The sequence below is a fragment of the Nomia melanderi genome, chromosome 7 (assembly GCF_051020985.1).
Source record: "Nomia melanderi isolate GNS246 chromosome 7, iyNomMela1, whole genome shotgun sequence".
Lineage (NCBI taxonomy): Eukaryota > Metazoa > Arthropoda > Insecta > Hymenoptera > Halictidae > Nomia > Nomia melanderi.
In genome coordinates this window covers 15,129,075-15,144,944 of record NC_135005.1, presented here as the reverse complement: position 1 = coordinate 15,144,944, position 15,870 = coordinate 15,129,075, and the positions used below count along the sequence as shown (strand labels likewise).

Sequence of the window (15,870 nt, the reverse complement as noted above, 5' to 3'; positions counted from 1 at the left end):
AATAATTTATTCCTTAAATGCTTGATAAGAAAATAGAAATTCTCACTATCGTATAAGTTTGTAATTTCCCGCCAAGAAGTCGTTTTCTACAGTGACTATATGTTTTGTTCGTCATAATAAATAGTTTATTCTACATATTTCAACAACAGTGACAAAATTTGTATAAAATCTATTTATTATGTATAGTAATTTTGTAGTAGTGAGTTTTAATTGTACATTTTACTTTCAATGATAGGATTTGGTTTATGGTTATATGGCGCACGTGATATTCCGTGAGGGATACATTTTCTTATCACTCGTGCACATATTTTGTATAATCATTGATTGCAAAGCATATGCAGGCGAATCCGCTTATTGACAATTCAGTTTTCCACAATTTGAATATAAAAGGCCTTCAAAACGCATATCGTAAGTGTCACAGTAAACGTAATGTATGGGTTATTTTAGAACGTAATACATTTAAAATATCATTATCACATCTTGAAATAATGACTTCATCCCTAGATCTTAGTTTTAAAATAAATTCATGAAAGTTTATTGTAAATTATTATTATGTTTTAAAATATTTCAAGCATTTATATTTGAATATTTAATATTACTTTATTGGTTAATGATCCGATATTGTAATGCACAAACATTTCACACCTAAATACGTTTCCTCGTTAATGTCTGTAATATTCGAGTTCAGTACATTCAATTATATAATATTTTCTTAATAAATCTGAAGAGTTGTTCTCTTTTTGCAGGTAGAGATGGGTACATTGGAATTAAAACATACTTTGAGTGGACATAGAGGAAGGGTGTGGAATGTTTGTTGGCATCCAAAGGGTACATGTCTTGCGTCTTGCGGTGAAGACAAAACTATTATAATTTGGGGACCACAAGAACCAAAGTGGGCTATAAAAACCATTCTCACCGAAGGACATACTAGAACTATTAGAGAAATTGCATGGTCTCCTTGTGGAAATTATATAGCGTCAGCTAGTTTTGATGCCACTACTGCTATATGGGATAAAAAATCGGGGCAATTTGAATGTAACGTGACATTAGAAGGTCATGAAAATGAAGTGAAAAGTGTTAGTTGGTCTTCCAGTGGACAGTTGTTGGCTACTTGTAGTCGAGATAAATCTGTTTGGGTATGGGAAGTGAATGATGCTGAATACGAATGTGCTGCTGTCATTAATGCTCATACTCAAGATGTGAAGAAGGTAAGTAGACATTGTATATTATTATTGTTTGTAAGGAATGAATTTTAAGTTTCATTGTATTTATTTTCTATTGGTATATTGTGAATATTAATGGTCAGATGAAATATAATAAACATATATTAGTATATATAAATATTATTACTAGGTAAGGTGGCATCCCAGTGAAGAAATTGTAGCATCTGCTAGTTATGACAACACAGTAAAGTTATTCAAGGAAGATATAGCAGACAATGATTGGTCTTGTGTAGCAACACTGTCATCTCATACCTCAACAGTGTGGAGTCTTGCATGGGATAAAACTGGAAATAGGATAGCAACCTGTAGCGACGATCAGACAGTGAAAATATGGCAAGAATATAAACCTGGTAATGATCCAGGAATTGTAACAACGGACAATGAACCAATTTGGAAATGCGTGTGCACATTATCTGGTTATCACACAAGGACAATTTATGATATTGACTGGTGCAAAACAACTGGTTTATTAGTGACTGCATGTGGTGATGATATTATTAGAATATTCAAAGAAGATAGTGATTCTGATCCTCATCAATCATCTTTTACAATGGTCTGTTCAATGGACACTGCTCATACACAGGATGTGAACTGTGTTCAATGGAATCCTTCTATTCCTGGACAACTTGCATCAGCTAGTGATGACGGTGTAGTGAAAATTTGGTTTTATAACGAATAAACTAATTGTTATTTTATGTAATTGTATATTTTAATAGTAAATGTATTTAACAAATGAAAAATGACTTTTATAAATTATTTCTGTAATAAATTTCTTACTCTAAGTTTAAATGTTTAAATTCATGCTTCAGGGCTGGCTTTTTTATTTATTTTTAGGTTCATTTAAATGTATAAACATCTCGCAGGACTCAGACAAGGTTGTAAAACACTAGTTTCTCATTATAAATTACTGCAAACAATGGGTGACATAAAACCTAGTTCTGCTGGGGTCCCATTAACTCAAGTTGTGGATACATTAAAAAGTTTTGCTGACTTACCACTTGCAGCATCTTGGGATAATGTAGGATTGCTTGTTGAACCCACAGAACCAAAACTGATATGTCATATTCTTTTAACAAATGATTTAACCGAAGATGTCATGCAAGAAGCTTTAGATTTGAAAAGTGACATGATAATTACTTATCATCCACTAATATTTGCGCCTATGAAATCTGTAACAACTCGTTCATGGAAGGTACTAATTCAATGTTGTCTTCTAATTACAAATTTTCCTTATTAACAAATTTAATGCTAGTCTCACTAATCCAATGTTGTTTTCTATAAGTAACATTTCTCCACTTCAACTTCATTAATCTTCATTGCATTACTTTCTCTGTAGGAGAGAATAGTAGCCAAATGTTTGGAAAATAAAATAGCTGTATACTCACCACATACTACTTTTGATTCAGTGAAAGGAGGCGTGAATGATTGGTTGGCTTCAGCATTTCAAGATGGTAAGTTTCAATCAGTAATTAGCCAAGGTTCTTTTATATATTATATACTAATCAATGTTGTATTTTCAAGTACTTGAGAGCAGTAAACCGATAGACGTGAATAATGACAACAAGGAGTATGGTTTTGGAAGATTATGCGTCTTGAAGGAAAAAATCTCTATAGAACAAGCTGTAAGATTAGTGAAGGAACGCACTGGCTTAAGTCACGTTCGATTGGCGCGCGCTCGCCAGACAAGTATGAAATTCATAATTCATAACTTTATTTACGTCCGTTTCTCTGTAAACAAATCAAAATGTATCGAAGCTATATTTCTGCATTCCAGACGGTTTCATCAATACTGTCGCGCTTTGTGCTGGATCTGGGGCATCCCTTTTAAAAGACGTTTCTGCAGATCTATACCTTACAGGAGAGATGTTGCACCACGATATCCTCGATGCCGTTCACAAAGGAGCCAGTGTGATATTAACAAACCATTCCGATTCCGAGCGTGGCTTTTTGAAATCATTTTCACCCACTTTGCACAACATGCTAAACAAATCCGTCGTAGTAAGCGTGTCTACAAGCGACGCGGATCCGCTGACAACCGTTTAATATCTCTATCCAAGAAAAGAGGAATAACGATCGGAATAATTATAGGATGGAGTTGTTTCTGTCATACGTGATAAAATTTTATTAATAATATTATAAATCATTCTTTCCTGTTATTGGACTGACAATTTTTATTTCAATCTGGTAAAGTTGATCAGAGAAATAGAGGGAAGTAGTTACATAAAAGAATCATTGTATATTGCGTGTCGTTCAACAGAAATAATTCTCAGCTACAACGTAAACAGCGTTTAGGTTTCCTTCTCATTTCGTATAACGAGCTTAAAAACTACTTACGCAATTTAATCTCTGAAACATGTGTAACCGTTAGAATTCATTTTCCCTTATTTTGATTATTGAAATATCGCTTTGTTCTCCATTCGCCCGTTACATTCTCGTACAGTCCCTAACCAGCGTTTCGCATTCACTCAACAACTCACGCACGGCGCACGGTTACAAAACGGAAAAACCCCCCCCTTCCCGGATACATCAACAACGTACACGGTCGCCGTTCGTCCCGTTGAAAACTTATCTAAAGGAAATACAACAGTCGTGATTCTGGTCCAATTGGAACGTTCCTCAATTTAGGTCCACGCGTTCAATTTCGTTCCCCGGCGGGTCCCGCCGTCGCCCTACCTCGGTTTCAACGATAGATGAAAAAATGATTCGCTCGTAACAGTCCAGTAAATACAGCTTGACTTATCCGATATACAACGTAGGTATAGAGTTACATCTCTAACAACCGATTCCTCGCGTTATTTTACGATGCTGTGTGTACCTCTCTCTCTCCCCTCTGTATGTAGGTGCGTGTATCTGTAACTGTATGTATCGTTTTCCTCCTTCTTCTTCTTCTTCTTCTTCTTCTTCTTCTTCTTCTCTTTCATTCCGCTTGTGTCTGTGTGCCTGTACATGTTACACCGACGACGAAATGGAATGTAATACACGATGAACACTTTTTATAAATTCCGATTCTACGTCCACCGGATTCACAGTGCTGGAAGTATACCCTGAGCTCGGACGCCCAAAAATATCGTGGATCGCGATGTTCCCGGTCGCGGCCGAGCGTACTCGCAACCCCGGTCAGCCCGTCGATCGTACCCGATGAATCGACGTCGATAAAAGTCGCCCCTTAACTCTATCCAGTTAAACTTCGGAATCTTACGCTTCGCGTTTTAACCTACACCTTAGGCTCGGCGCTACGCCCTCCCGCTCCCGTTAGAATAGGGCACCCGGCGTGTTCGCCGCGGCCCACAGAAATGGGTCGACCGGTCTCGCCCAAGGAGTCCGCGAGCCATGCCAGGACCAGGTCGATTTTAATATCCGTAACCCATCTCCGCGGGTGAGGCCGACGTTCCGCCGAGGGTTCACGAATTCGCATGTGGGTCACGTCGGTTTTGACTACCGGTTTTAACGACCCGCGCGTTAATCAACTCGGCTGCTACACGCGAACCCGTGACCCGTGCGACGACGAGGGCGTCGTCGAAGGAACACGCGCGCTCGCTCCACCGGATTTATTTAACTAATTCCAGGCGACGCCTCCGTGGACGCGTTAATGCGGGCTGTCCGCGGCAGCACCGACAGAGTCCAGCTTAGCTGCCTTCGAACTCGCGGTCCTCGCGAATTCGACTCCAGGACGTGCACGGTCCATTATGTTCGAGGCGCGCTCTCGTCTCGTTTCGCTTATCCGCGAAACGAAAGCGGAATCGAGCCCCCGTCCGCCTCCGGCTCGAGAGTCGCGGCCCTCGCCGCGCGTCCGGCTCGAATTCCCGAGATAATCCAGATTTATTTCGGAACCCCTAATCCGGACACTCGATTTACGCGGTGGAAGACGATTTTCACGCTTTTCCTCGCGGCCGGCCGGATGCCGGCGACCTCCGATCGCGCCCGTGCGGCCTCGCGCGGCCGAATGATACAAATTGCATTCCCGGAAGAAGAAGATGTTCGTTTACAGACGGTTTTTACTCGAAGACAAATGGAATTGGCGCTCGCTCGGGTAAAGAATCGCCGTTTTTCCCCGCTCCCCCACCGATGATACGAGAGCGCCGTGATTCACGGCGAGCAACGCTCGAAAGTTCGGAACACGTCCGGTCGTAAAGGGAACGATTAGAAATGATTATTCGCATTTCTCTTCTCTTTTTCCGGCGAGCGCGATGTATTGTCTGTTGACCGTGACGCGAGCAAAATGGCGTCGGTCCGCGTCTTCCGGCGGGTCGGTCGACGTTCCCTTCGGTTTCCCTCGGCATCGATTCGACGCCCGTAATACGAAGTGTCCCAGAATTTTAGATCAAACGGGGTAGTCCGAGGAAAACGTGAGGTCGGCTCTCGCAACGCTCCGCCGCGGAAATAATCGATTCGAGGCTTGCGCCGATCAAGATGGCCGCCGTTTCGGAGCACGCGAATAATCGAAGTCGCGGCTCGTCGACCGGAGAAAACGAGGAAACAGGATTTTAAACAATACATTCTTATACCGAGACGGTTAATCCTCAATTCCGCGACACTCGGAGCGTCGCGTGTCTCTTACTTTACTCGTTATAACGGAGCACGGTTTCATATAATACATTTACCGCTCGTGCCGCAGTCTTGTCCAATCGCGTCTCTTCCCCATCCCCCTCGCGCGACCACGCCGGTGTCGTTTCCATACTATTCCCGCCGCGTTCGCCAAATAGAACCTAGCTTAAGGATCGCTTTACGTTCCATTTTTCAACTCGCGGCTCACCGAGCGTGACAATCTCGTCTCCGTGGAAACTCGCGATGGCGGCCGCACGAGGCCGACCGAATACAATCTTCCCCTAATCGATTGATCCGCGTAACCGCCGGAAACCGCTCGTAATCGCCCGGAAATCGTCTCGATCCACGGAACAGCCGTTCCGGCGCGGTTCACGGATCCCGGACCTCCCCGAAATTCGGTCGGGGCGTCGGCGCGACCTGTCGATTCGTAGAAAACTTCGGCGTCCCGATGTTCTTTGTTTCGCCGTTGTTCTCTCCGTTCGTCTCCTTCCCGTCACGAGCGCACCACGACGAGATCCCCGGCTCAATAGCGATGATTCAGGAAGGCGAGCAGCGTCGTCGAGATCATCACGAACGGCAGGTTCGCCAGTCTGAGCTGTCCTCCGTGCTGCATGGCCGCCGGATGTTCCCCTGCGGATCAGTGATTAAAATTCAAATTGAATTCCGTCCCGGCGTTCGGCGTCTTATTGGAATTGTTTCCTGGTATCTAGCCGCGCGGGTGTACAGGCCGGGCAAACGCGGGGACGTTAACGGTCCTCGGGAATTATGGACGCGCGGGAGAAAAACTGATTCAGCGGGAAATTACGGTGGAACGCTCGTGGCCCTCCCCTCTTCCCCGCCGCTCCAGGTGAATCCCGGATAACGGGGGGATCGGTTTAATGTCTTCCCGGGGACTGGTATCTCCTTTCTAGCGCGAACTTCTTTCGAGTTCCGCGGCCGCGCGGAGCGCACCGCTCGTGTAATTTGTGGAGCAACTTGGAATCGGCGAGCCTTTCGCGCGGAACAAGAAAGTTCCCGGTTATATAATGCCGGGTTGCTCAAAATAACGGGCACAATTACAAGGAAAGAACAAGGAGCTAGTTAGCGAGTGGCCGATCGCGGACCTCGGTCCAGCGCGAGGTTACTCGGAAGTTTCGCGAATGTTTGGCGTCTCGGTGATTCGGGACTGTGCAGGACTTTGTTGTATATTATTGATATGTCATCTAATTACGTACATATGTATTTTAGTCGAGACAACGGTCGCAGTTACGGGGAAAGCACCGTTTCGCTTGCCAACTCGAATCTTCCGTCGCGTAAGATCGCCGGAGAATTCGTTGGAAACGAGTACGCGCGCTCTCCGCGATTCGACGATGATGGCGGAAGAAGATTCGAGTGCAATAACTGGTTTAGGTGGAGTAACTGTTGCGATTGGAGGAAGGAGGGGGGCAGGGATTTTTCGCGAACCGTTTAAAAGTTTCGCGAATCGGCGCACGCGAGTCCGGCGATTCGAAAAATCGCGAAACAAGGAATCCGGGATCAGATACGGCTGTGGCGCTGGCAGTTCCGGAATTATTAAGGATCTCATTTCCTTGGGAATTCAGACGTTGATGTGATTTCCGCGCAAAAATCCGGAGTTTGGTTATCAAATTCCATTTTCCCCCGGCAAATGGGGTTTCTATATAAATGCTAACGTGATCTTTACCGACTCCCGGACTTTTTCCGAAGTACTCCCCTTCCCGGAAAATCAATAAATAGGTTAGAGATTAACCCATTTTTCACGGCGAACTCGAAGATTTAATTATTCCGACGCGAGAACGCGGCGAACTTGACCCGATAATGACGCACCGCGAAATTCTACGGTCGAGTGGAGTGATACCGCGAATTACTTTAACCCTTTGCACTCCAAGAGACTTCTACCAAAAATACCCAATACGAAATCGTACAAAAATTAAAGAAAAAGAATATTTCACATATTAACCCCTTAACTTGCACGCTCGAGTTAATTCGAGCGCGGTAAATATGCCAAACTGTGAAAATAACAATGTGAAAGCAAAGAAAAAAAATCATTTTACTGATATTTATCATTTACATGGGATTCAAAGCTATAACACTTATTTATTCAATAAAATATAGCCTTTTTCCATGGAACAAAAGCGCAGTATATCAAAACTGATTTTTTTTGGCCGGTTTTTTTAAAAAAAACTATGCGTTAAGGGGTTAATATCTTACGAAACTTGACATTACATGTTATACTTCATAATTTCGCTGTAGCAAATCGAGTGGCGACTGAGGGGCGCCTATGGAGCGCAAAGGGTTGAATTCGAAATAGATAACGATAACGGGTGTTGTCGGCTCGTCTGAAATTTGAATGGAACAACGGTCGGATGTTTCCGTGATTCGTTTAAAATCCCAGTTGAACAACAAATGGCTCGTCCTGGCGGTTCGTTTGACCGCAGTTCGCTGGTTTCCACGTTAAAATTTCGAAAAACGTCCGCTTAATGCCCCCGATGTACCTTTTCCCGGCGGCTGCCTGTCGGACTATTGATCGTCATTTCTACTTGCTTGAGAGTTTCGAAACGCGTCTGACTGATGCCCCGATACATCTCCCCGCGGCAGGATTTCGAAACATCCCCGTCCAATATTTGCCGTTCCCACTTGCGGTAGAATTCCAAGTGTCTGATTATTATGCGTCACTTCTACTTGCGTTAGAGTTCCCGACCGTGAGCAATTCTGTCCCCCGCTGTTTGCTCGTCCGATTATTATTCAGTACTTCTGCATCGACTTACGGTGTCGTCGCTAAGTAGACCGCTCGCCAGATTATTCTAAGTAGAACACGAATTACTATAGAGTCACGGGTGTTTAAAGCGATCCTTATCGGTAAACACCATTTCCTCGTGACTCCCGTCGTTAATATCGCTTAGAAAAAATGGAGGATTACAGCAAGCGATCAGAGATCGGATTCCTCACATTTGTAGGAAACAATGCAAAAGGTTCACGCTGTAAATAATCAAGAAACATTCGCAGCATCGATTAATTCGAACGTTCAAAGGAAATATTTAGCATCGCGCCTTCGGCAGTGCGTTCTCTGTTCGACGCGAGGGAATAATTCAACACAAAGAAATCACTTGATATTATTCCGTGTTAATTATTTGTAGGAGACATTGCAAAAGGTTCACGCTGAAAATAATCAAGAAAAATTCGCAGCATCGGTTAATTCGAACGTTCAAAGGAAATATTTAACATCGCGCCTTCGGCAGTGCGTTCTCTGTTCGACGCGAGGGATTAATTCAACGCAAAGAAATTACTTAACATTATCCAGTGTTAATTATTTGCTTAATATTAACGTACAAACTCCAGTGTCCCCGAGATCTCAACGAGTCGTTTCGTTCCCAGTTACAAGCGCACTTCGCAACGCGGCCATTTCCCTCGCTGTTCGAAAGATACGGAAAGTATCGCGAAATTCCTCGTCGCGCACCGCCTGTTTACATTACTCTCCGAGCGAACCAAGTTCCAGCCGAGCTAACGATATCCTGATAAGGATCCCGGTATTTTCGTGTCTCCGCCGCGAGCGGTTGTAACGCGAGAAAAAAAACTTTCGACTTGTTATACCGCCGGCGGCGTCGGCGTCGGGCGTCGGTGCTTTTACTTCTGCCGCCATTTTGTCGCTCGAGTGACCATTGCGAGCGACGCGACTGCCACATACTTGTATCGGTCTTCGCCGAGTATCGACAGCCATAGAATCCGTTTTACGCGGGCGTCAAGTTAACTTTACGCGGAGTCGCGGCAACTAAACGATGCCCCAATAAGATTCTTCGTCGGTGCCGTTCGAGCGTTCGTCAGCGAAAGAATGCGCAACTCGTTCCGAGCCGGGCGAATAAATTATGTAATGAGCGCGGCGGGAACGAGAACGATTTCGGTGCGTAACTTTTCGCAACGCGTCGAATTCTTGCGCCCGAATTCCGCGAACGTCCCGGTTCCCGATATTCGCCTGGAATTTTTCCAAACGGGCCATGAGAATCTGTGCAATCGCGTTTTCTAATTGATCCTTGATCGCGTTTGAAAACAAGTTCCTTCGTTTCGACGTTCGACTAACTCTTCGAGGCGTACGATTTTAGACAACTTAAGTTGCATAGAGTTCGCTACGCGATTCGCTATGCTTAACACTAGGTTTACTAGCAAAATGAATATTCATTCGTTTAAATCTTAGAAATCAGCGGTTTTAAAATAGACATTTGCGATACGTATTCTTGTAATTGCATCGATCAAAATCGATAACATTTAGTAAATAATGTTTATCAAATTCTATATGCGTCAAAGTGACGCGTTTCGTGAAGCTAGTGTTAACGCGTTGAATGCACGAGAAAGTATAATATTTAATCATTTCATTGAATTGCATTATTATCATTGTACATCCATCTAGCTGAACGTCACCGCGTTATGTAGCATTGTTTATAATGTAAAATGCTTTCAGATAATCATCGTTTAATTAAGCGAACTATAGTAATTTGACTTAATGGAAGTAAGTCTTAATTTAAGTAATGGAATTCAACGTGCTAATAACAAGTCTCAATAACTTACTAATGCGTTTCGATTTGTATGAATTTTTGTTTCCATTTGTTTCTATTTACTGTTAGTTCATGGCACTGCCAACTGGATGGGGAATTTTAAGTAAAATATTGAACTGTACTATTATCAGTAACTTCAACTTTTCGAGGTGAGTTAGAATATATTCACGTACAAAAAGCTAAGCAAAGTTTTCGGCCCACCTAACCTCAAATATTTAATATACGAATTTGATTAGTACTCGGTACTCAGTAACTTCGAGTCGAATACTAAATTTAGCGTTGTTTGTTTATCAAAATTAAATGAACGCCATTCGACTTCTCGGAGGATCTCCATTTACACGAAAGATTTGCGAGTTCGATTCGATCCGATCCCGAATTGAAAAAAGTTCGTTAATCTGTGATAGCTGCTTTCCGCCGAGGTCTTTGTTTCCGAGTTTCTTCTCGATCCCGCAACAACTTCCGTTTATTTCCGTTAATGTAGACCGCCCGAGGCACTCAGCTGTGCTATTACTTTGTTGTGTACAAAATGGCGGAGTTCTTGGGGCATCGGGTGTTGGATTAAACGTCAGACGAACGTGCTGCTCGACTTTCTACGCGAGGAAATTCTGATTTATCAAAGAATTCGAGCGTATACGGGCCGATTGTTGTTGTTCGATGTAATAATAATAATTCGAATATAATAGTCGACGGATATAATAAGACATTTACGATGTCTTCGATGCACCGAGGCCATTAGCAAAGAAAAGGGGACGTTGTAGAATTCCAGTTTCTTGCCGGTTCGTCCAAGGGAATGTAAACTTGTATAAATATTAGCAGTAACGAACGCTGTTAGCAGGTTCCATAAGAATTTCTCGGTCCGCGAGGTCTACCGCTTTGCCTGCAACAATTTAATGAAACAGCGAATTCCGTCTCGCTGTGCTCCACGCCCAGAAATTGAAATTTCTGAAATAATTTAGATAGCGACGTTGACGAAAGTCGTTGAAAAAATCATTCCAACGTCTATCGCAATTGAATTAAAACCGCAAGACGGTATTACTGATCGTATTAAAATTCACGAAAATCAAATACCGAAAGATCGACTTTAATACGTTGAATGTAACCAAGTATTACTATAGTTCATTCAGTTAAACGATGATTATTTGAAAAGATTTCTATGTTATTAATAATGCTACCTAATGCAGTGTCACTGAGCTGTATCAACGTGCAATATTAATGATGCCATTCAAACGAATGATTTAATATTATATTTTTTCTATCGAAGAATTTTCGCCACCAGTTAGATTAACCCTTTGCGAACGAAGATTCTTCAGAGAACGCAAAACCTTCAGCGAATTCGGCCAAATTATATCTCCTATCCTTAAACAACAGAGAAAAAGGAAACTATGCACCGATCCCCTGAGTTATCAAATCATTCGTTCGCAATTCAGTATTCGAAATATAAAAGTTTCCCAGCGAAACGTCTAATCTCTTGCGGAAGGTTCTTTGAAATGTAGAAAACCTTCAACAGAAGTTAATACATCGATTGCTCGATTGATAGGAGAACAGGAAGCTACCGTGCTAATCCCTAGCTCTTTCTAATTTAATCATTTGTTCAACTTAGTCTGTCAAATCTCCCGAACAACTGATTCGTATAATTCAGCTTCGTCGGGTTTTCCATCGAAGAATCCTCGCCACCGAAGGATTAACCGAAGCTTCCTCGAATCTTTCTAAACGTTCCCGCGGATATTGCTACTTCGCCGACCGACATGTTGTTAGTAGTTTCCATAAGAGTCCGCCGGTCTACCGCTCGGTCTGTAACAATTTAATAAAATCCCGAGTCCCGGGTATCGGGGTAATAAAACAGACAATTTCGTCTTGCGCTAAAGCCGGATACGTCGAACGTGAGCCGTGTGCGCTGGATGCGCTGCGCCGGAATACATACGCGGCCGTGTATCCGGCACCGCTAAACCGCGACCGATTGGACGTGGATCAGGGAAACTGATCCGGTTCTTTTTAACCGTCGTTTTCTGATTGGCCACCGGCAATCACGGAGCAGCCGGCAGCTTTGTGCACAAGTTCGTCGCCGAGCGTTCGAGCGAGCTTTCAAGAAATTGAATCGCCGCTGGACCGGCAAGTTCACGCGTTCGCCGGAGATCGGCGGCGATCGCCGTTCCAGCCATCGCGTCTTTGCGTTATTCAGCCGGCGTTTATTGTTCGGGCTCCGCTCGGTCAATATTGAGTAATACTTTCTGACGTTCCCTTCGCCATTGTACCATTATTCCCCGTTATTATTGACGGGCGGCCGGCTGGGCAGCAATCATTCGGCATTAGTCCTTCTATTTGATTTCATTAGTTATTGACTGTTCGTCCGCTGAGTTTTCTGGGATTTTTATTTGGTAGCTGTGGCTAGTGATTCTGGAGAGATTGTAAGTTGAATTTTGTGAGTCCTTACTAATCTCCTTAGATTAGTTGTTGATAGTTTGTTTGGTAAGTTTTCTAGGATTTTTATTTGGTAGTTGTGGCTAGTGATTCTGGAGATATTGTAAGTTGAATTTGGTGAGTAAGATTAGTTATTGACAGTTTGGTAAGTTTGTTGTGGCTAGTGATTCTGGAGAGATTGCGAGTTGAATTTTGTGAGTAAGGAGATTAGTTGTTGATTGTTTGTTTGGTAAGTTTTCTGGGATTTTTATTTGTTAGTTGTGGTTAGTGATTCTGGAGAGATTGTAAGTTGAATCGCGTGAATAAAGAGACTAGTTATTGACAGTTCGTGAATTAATTAGTCAGATGCCTGTGATTTTGACTTGTCAATGACCTCTAGTGATTCTAAAGACTGCGAGTCGAATTGGACGAACAAGGAGATATTTAGTTAATACAGATCGTCGGTGAACTGTTATTTTCCGTTGAGAAAGCCTTAATAACGATGAAATCCTTGCGGTGCACGAGAAATTGTGTATTCACTCGAAAGTAATTCCTCTGTGGAAGAAACTTTTGGTTTCTACGGTTAATAGTTGAGCGCAGTCATTCGTTATTTGGATTAAACCTATTCAACTATTGAACTAACTTCTGTTTCCATCGATTCACTGGGTGACACGAAAGTTCCAGTAGCCGCGGATGCCTCCTCTGCCGGGAGTAAAGCCAATCCAACGAATTATAAGCTGCGGGGTCGCAAATTAAAGAAAAGCGGAGTATTCCGGCCCCCGAGCTAACTCATCCCGACATCTTCCCCGGATTAGTGTCGCCTGGATCCCCCCCCTCGACGCATTAAATCGACTCGGTATCCTTTTCGCAAACATTCGCAGTCCGGCCGTACGCTGATCCGAGGAAGACAGCGACTGAGAAATCGACCGAACTTGCTTCGAAAACTTCCGGGGATTTGCGTCCTCGGATAATCTCCGTTCATTAATTATCGAGTAGAATCTTCGATGTTCCGGACTCTTCAATCAATAAACCGATTGATCGACTCCACTCATTTATAACCTTCCCAGGATTAATGTCCGCGGATGCTTCTCAACGTAAAAAACCGGGCGACTTTCGACAATTTTTTGGTTCGCGAGTGACTTAACCCTTTGCGGACGGATGTCGACATTTCGGCGAGACGAAATTTTCATATTTGCAAGACTAAATCGTAAATAAATGATTTAATTACTCGAACAGCCAGAGATCAGCGCTTAGTTTCCTTTTTTTCTATTAATTAAGCAATTGATATATAATTTAGTTTCGTCTGTTGAAGATTTTCTATATTCCAAAGAATCTTCCGCAAGGATTTTAATATTGAACTATGTATAATGCATCGGTGCGTGGAATATTCGGACAAAAAAGCTTCGTTTCTCGATTTCCCTGTGATTTCTCTTTGAATTCATTTAAAAATAAACCATCGTCTTTCCAGTTAGAGAATGTTAAGTATTTCCAACGAAATACTTCCGAGTGCAAAGGGTTAACATCGACGGCGATCGATCGGGCGCGTTATTATTATTAAGTGAAATAATATTTCCAGAGTATTGCCGGATAGAAAAATCCATCGAGAGTTTCGCAATCACGCGGTAAGAAAAAGGAAAGAAAATAACCACGATCGAAAGAATCGCTTCACCGGTTCCGACACCCGCAATTCCCGGCCCGCGTGATCGCAATTAGACCACGGGAGCTAAGTGTCTAGCCGGGGCTAGAACTTCCAATCCCTTTTCCCGTTCGGTCGCCGCCATTCGTCCCCGTCGATGGCGAGCTCGTTCAGCGTATTTCAAAATTCCCTGGGTCGCGCGCCGGCTTAGGACGTGTAATTAAGAGAAAGTACAAAATTAAAGTGGAAGAATACGAGTATTAGCGAGGACCTTTTGTACACCGCGCACGCCGCTGCAACGCGCGCCGAGCTCCGGTATTGAATTAATCAACAATGAAGTCAAAAACGAGTGTGAACCGGGCGCGGACAAAGGAATTAACGAGTAACGAGTGTTCTACACCTAGATTCCATTGAAAAGCGGGGAAAGAAACAGAAACAGTCATAAACTCCGGGCACTTTACTGAATATTACTATTCCATACGTAAAAGTCCTATTTGAATTATCCACTAACAAATTCTACGAGAATTCTATATATGAACTCTATTGGAAACGGGCGATGAAATAACGAAACAGTATATATCCATTTGCACTCGAAAGTTTTCACTAGAAATATTCAATATTCTCCGATGAGGTACGTGTCCTTTGAAACTAATTAACGAGGAGACATATATAAATTAAGAACTCATCCAACGATTCGGTTAGAAACTGTTTTTTAAAAAGAAGAACCGCATTTCACTGCAAATAATCCGACTTCGAGACTTACCAAACAACAAAAGAAAAGACAAACAGAATAAAAGGCAGTTTCCTAAGTGTTAACACTAGAACACTAGAACCGAGTAGTCAAGCTGACTTTACAAAATTCTATGGAAATCCCAAGAGCGCATCTATCGCGACTTCCATCACTCGGAACTTACTTCGCGTACTAGTAAAACAATTTCTTTAGAAATTTCCTAGAGAAGGATCCATCTTTTCCCGGTAATCGTAACAAGAGAATTTAGGAATGGGTCATTCTGATCTGGTAGTTCTAGTGTTAAAGAAGTCGGTATTGCACACGTTTGCGACGACTCGATCGTTTAATATCGAGGAAAGTTTAACGTTTGAAGCTTGTGTTTCAGTGTTCGTTTAAAGTATAGCTGCGAGATGGTACTTGGGATGTAACAACGATCGAAGGAAGTTCGATCGCCGATCGTTGAACATTTGCGATCGATTCTACGGAGCGAATCTACATCGCTCGCGAAACAAATGTACGAAATCAGTAGATTTCATTGGAAACCGATACCGACATTGCACACGTTTGCGACGACTCGATCGTTTAATATCGAGGAAAGTTTAACGTTCGAAGCATCACTAAAACAATTTCTTCAGAAATTTCCCAGAGAACGATCCATCTTTTCCCGGTAACAGGAGCATCGCAGATCAGAGTTCACCGTAAAGTCAGTCAGTCCTCTCTCCGCCACGCCCAATAGAAAGATTCGGCGTTATGGAGAAATATACTGGGCCGCGAGGCGAAAGGGGTTGGAGATCG

General features: G+C 43.0%; 2 protein-coding genes across 9 annotated transcripts in view; one reads left to right on the top strand and one right to left on the bottom strand.

The window, feature by feature from the left end:
- Positions 1-56: 56 nt before the first annotated feature.
- On the top strand, positions 57-3,379 carry Ciao1 (cytosolic iron-sulfur assembly component 1). 4 transcript variants are annotated; one of them, XM_031972295.2, is made up of 5 exons: positions 79-408; positions 2,058-2,415; positions 2,560-2,674; positions 2,745-2,909; positions 2,998-3,379. In XM_031972295.2, the coding sequence occupies exons 2-5, from the start codon at positions 2,068-2,070 to the stop codon at positions 3,264-3,266; spliced, it is 897 nt and encodes a 298-aa protein (XP_031828155.2). In that variant the 5' UTR covers positions 79-408; positions 2,058-2,067; the 3' UTR covers positions 3,267-3,379. The 4 variants fall into 4 exon arrangements, with proteins under 4 accessions (XP_031828153.1, XP_031828155.2, XP_031828154.1 ...); XM_031972296.2 differs by having other exon boundaries at positions 408-431; XM_031972293.2 differs by lacking the exons at positions 2,058-2,415; positions 2,560-2,674; positions 2,745-2,909; positions 2,998-3,379 and adding exons at positions 747-1,208; positions 1,354-1,963 and having other exon boundaries at positions 57-160; positions 236-431.
- Positions 3,380-3,503: 124 nt separating this feature from the next.
- LOC116425088 (neurotrimin) overlaps positions 3,504-15,870 on the bottom strand; it is a 124,004-nt gene continuing 111,637 nt past the window's right edge. For all 5 annotated transcript variants that reach the window (XM_031972299.2, XM_076369112.1, XM_076369110.1 and 2 more), the window contains one exon: positions 3,504-6,398. In XM_031972299.2, coding sequence (XP_031828159.1) covers positions 6,292-6,398 — 107 coding nt within the window. In that variant the 3' untranslated portion in view covers positions 3,504-6,291. The remainder of the gene's footprint in view (positions 6,399-15,870) is intronic.

Bases quoted from the DNA above. Each gene is read 5' to 3' on its own strand.
- Ciao1 (XM_031972293.2), top strand. From the start codon at position 336: ATGCAGGCGAATCCGCTTATTGACAATTCAGTTTTCCACAATTTGAAT. The intron at 432-746 runs GTATGGGTTATT...CTCTTTTTGCAG, and splicing joins AGTGTCACAGTAAACGTAAT to GTAGAGATGGGTACATTGGA. The intron at 1,209-1,353 runs GTAAGTAGACAT...TATTATTACTAG, and splicing joins ATACTCAAGATGTGAAGAAG to GTAAGGTGGCATCCCAGTGA.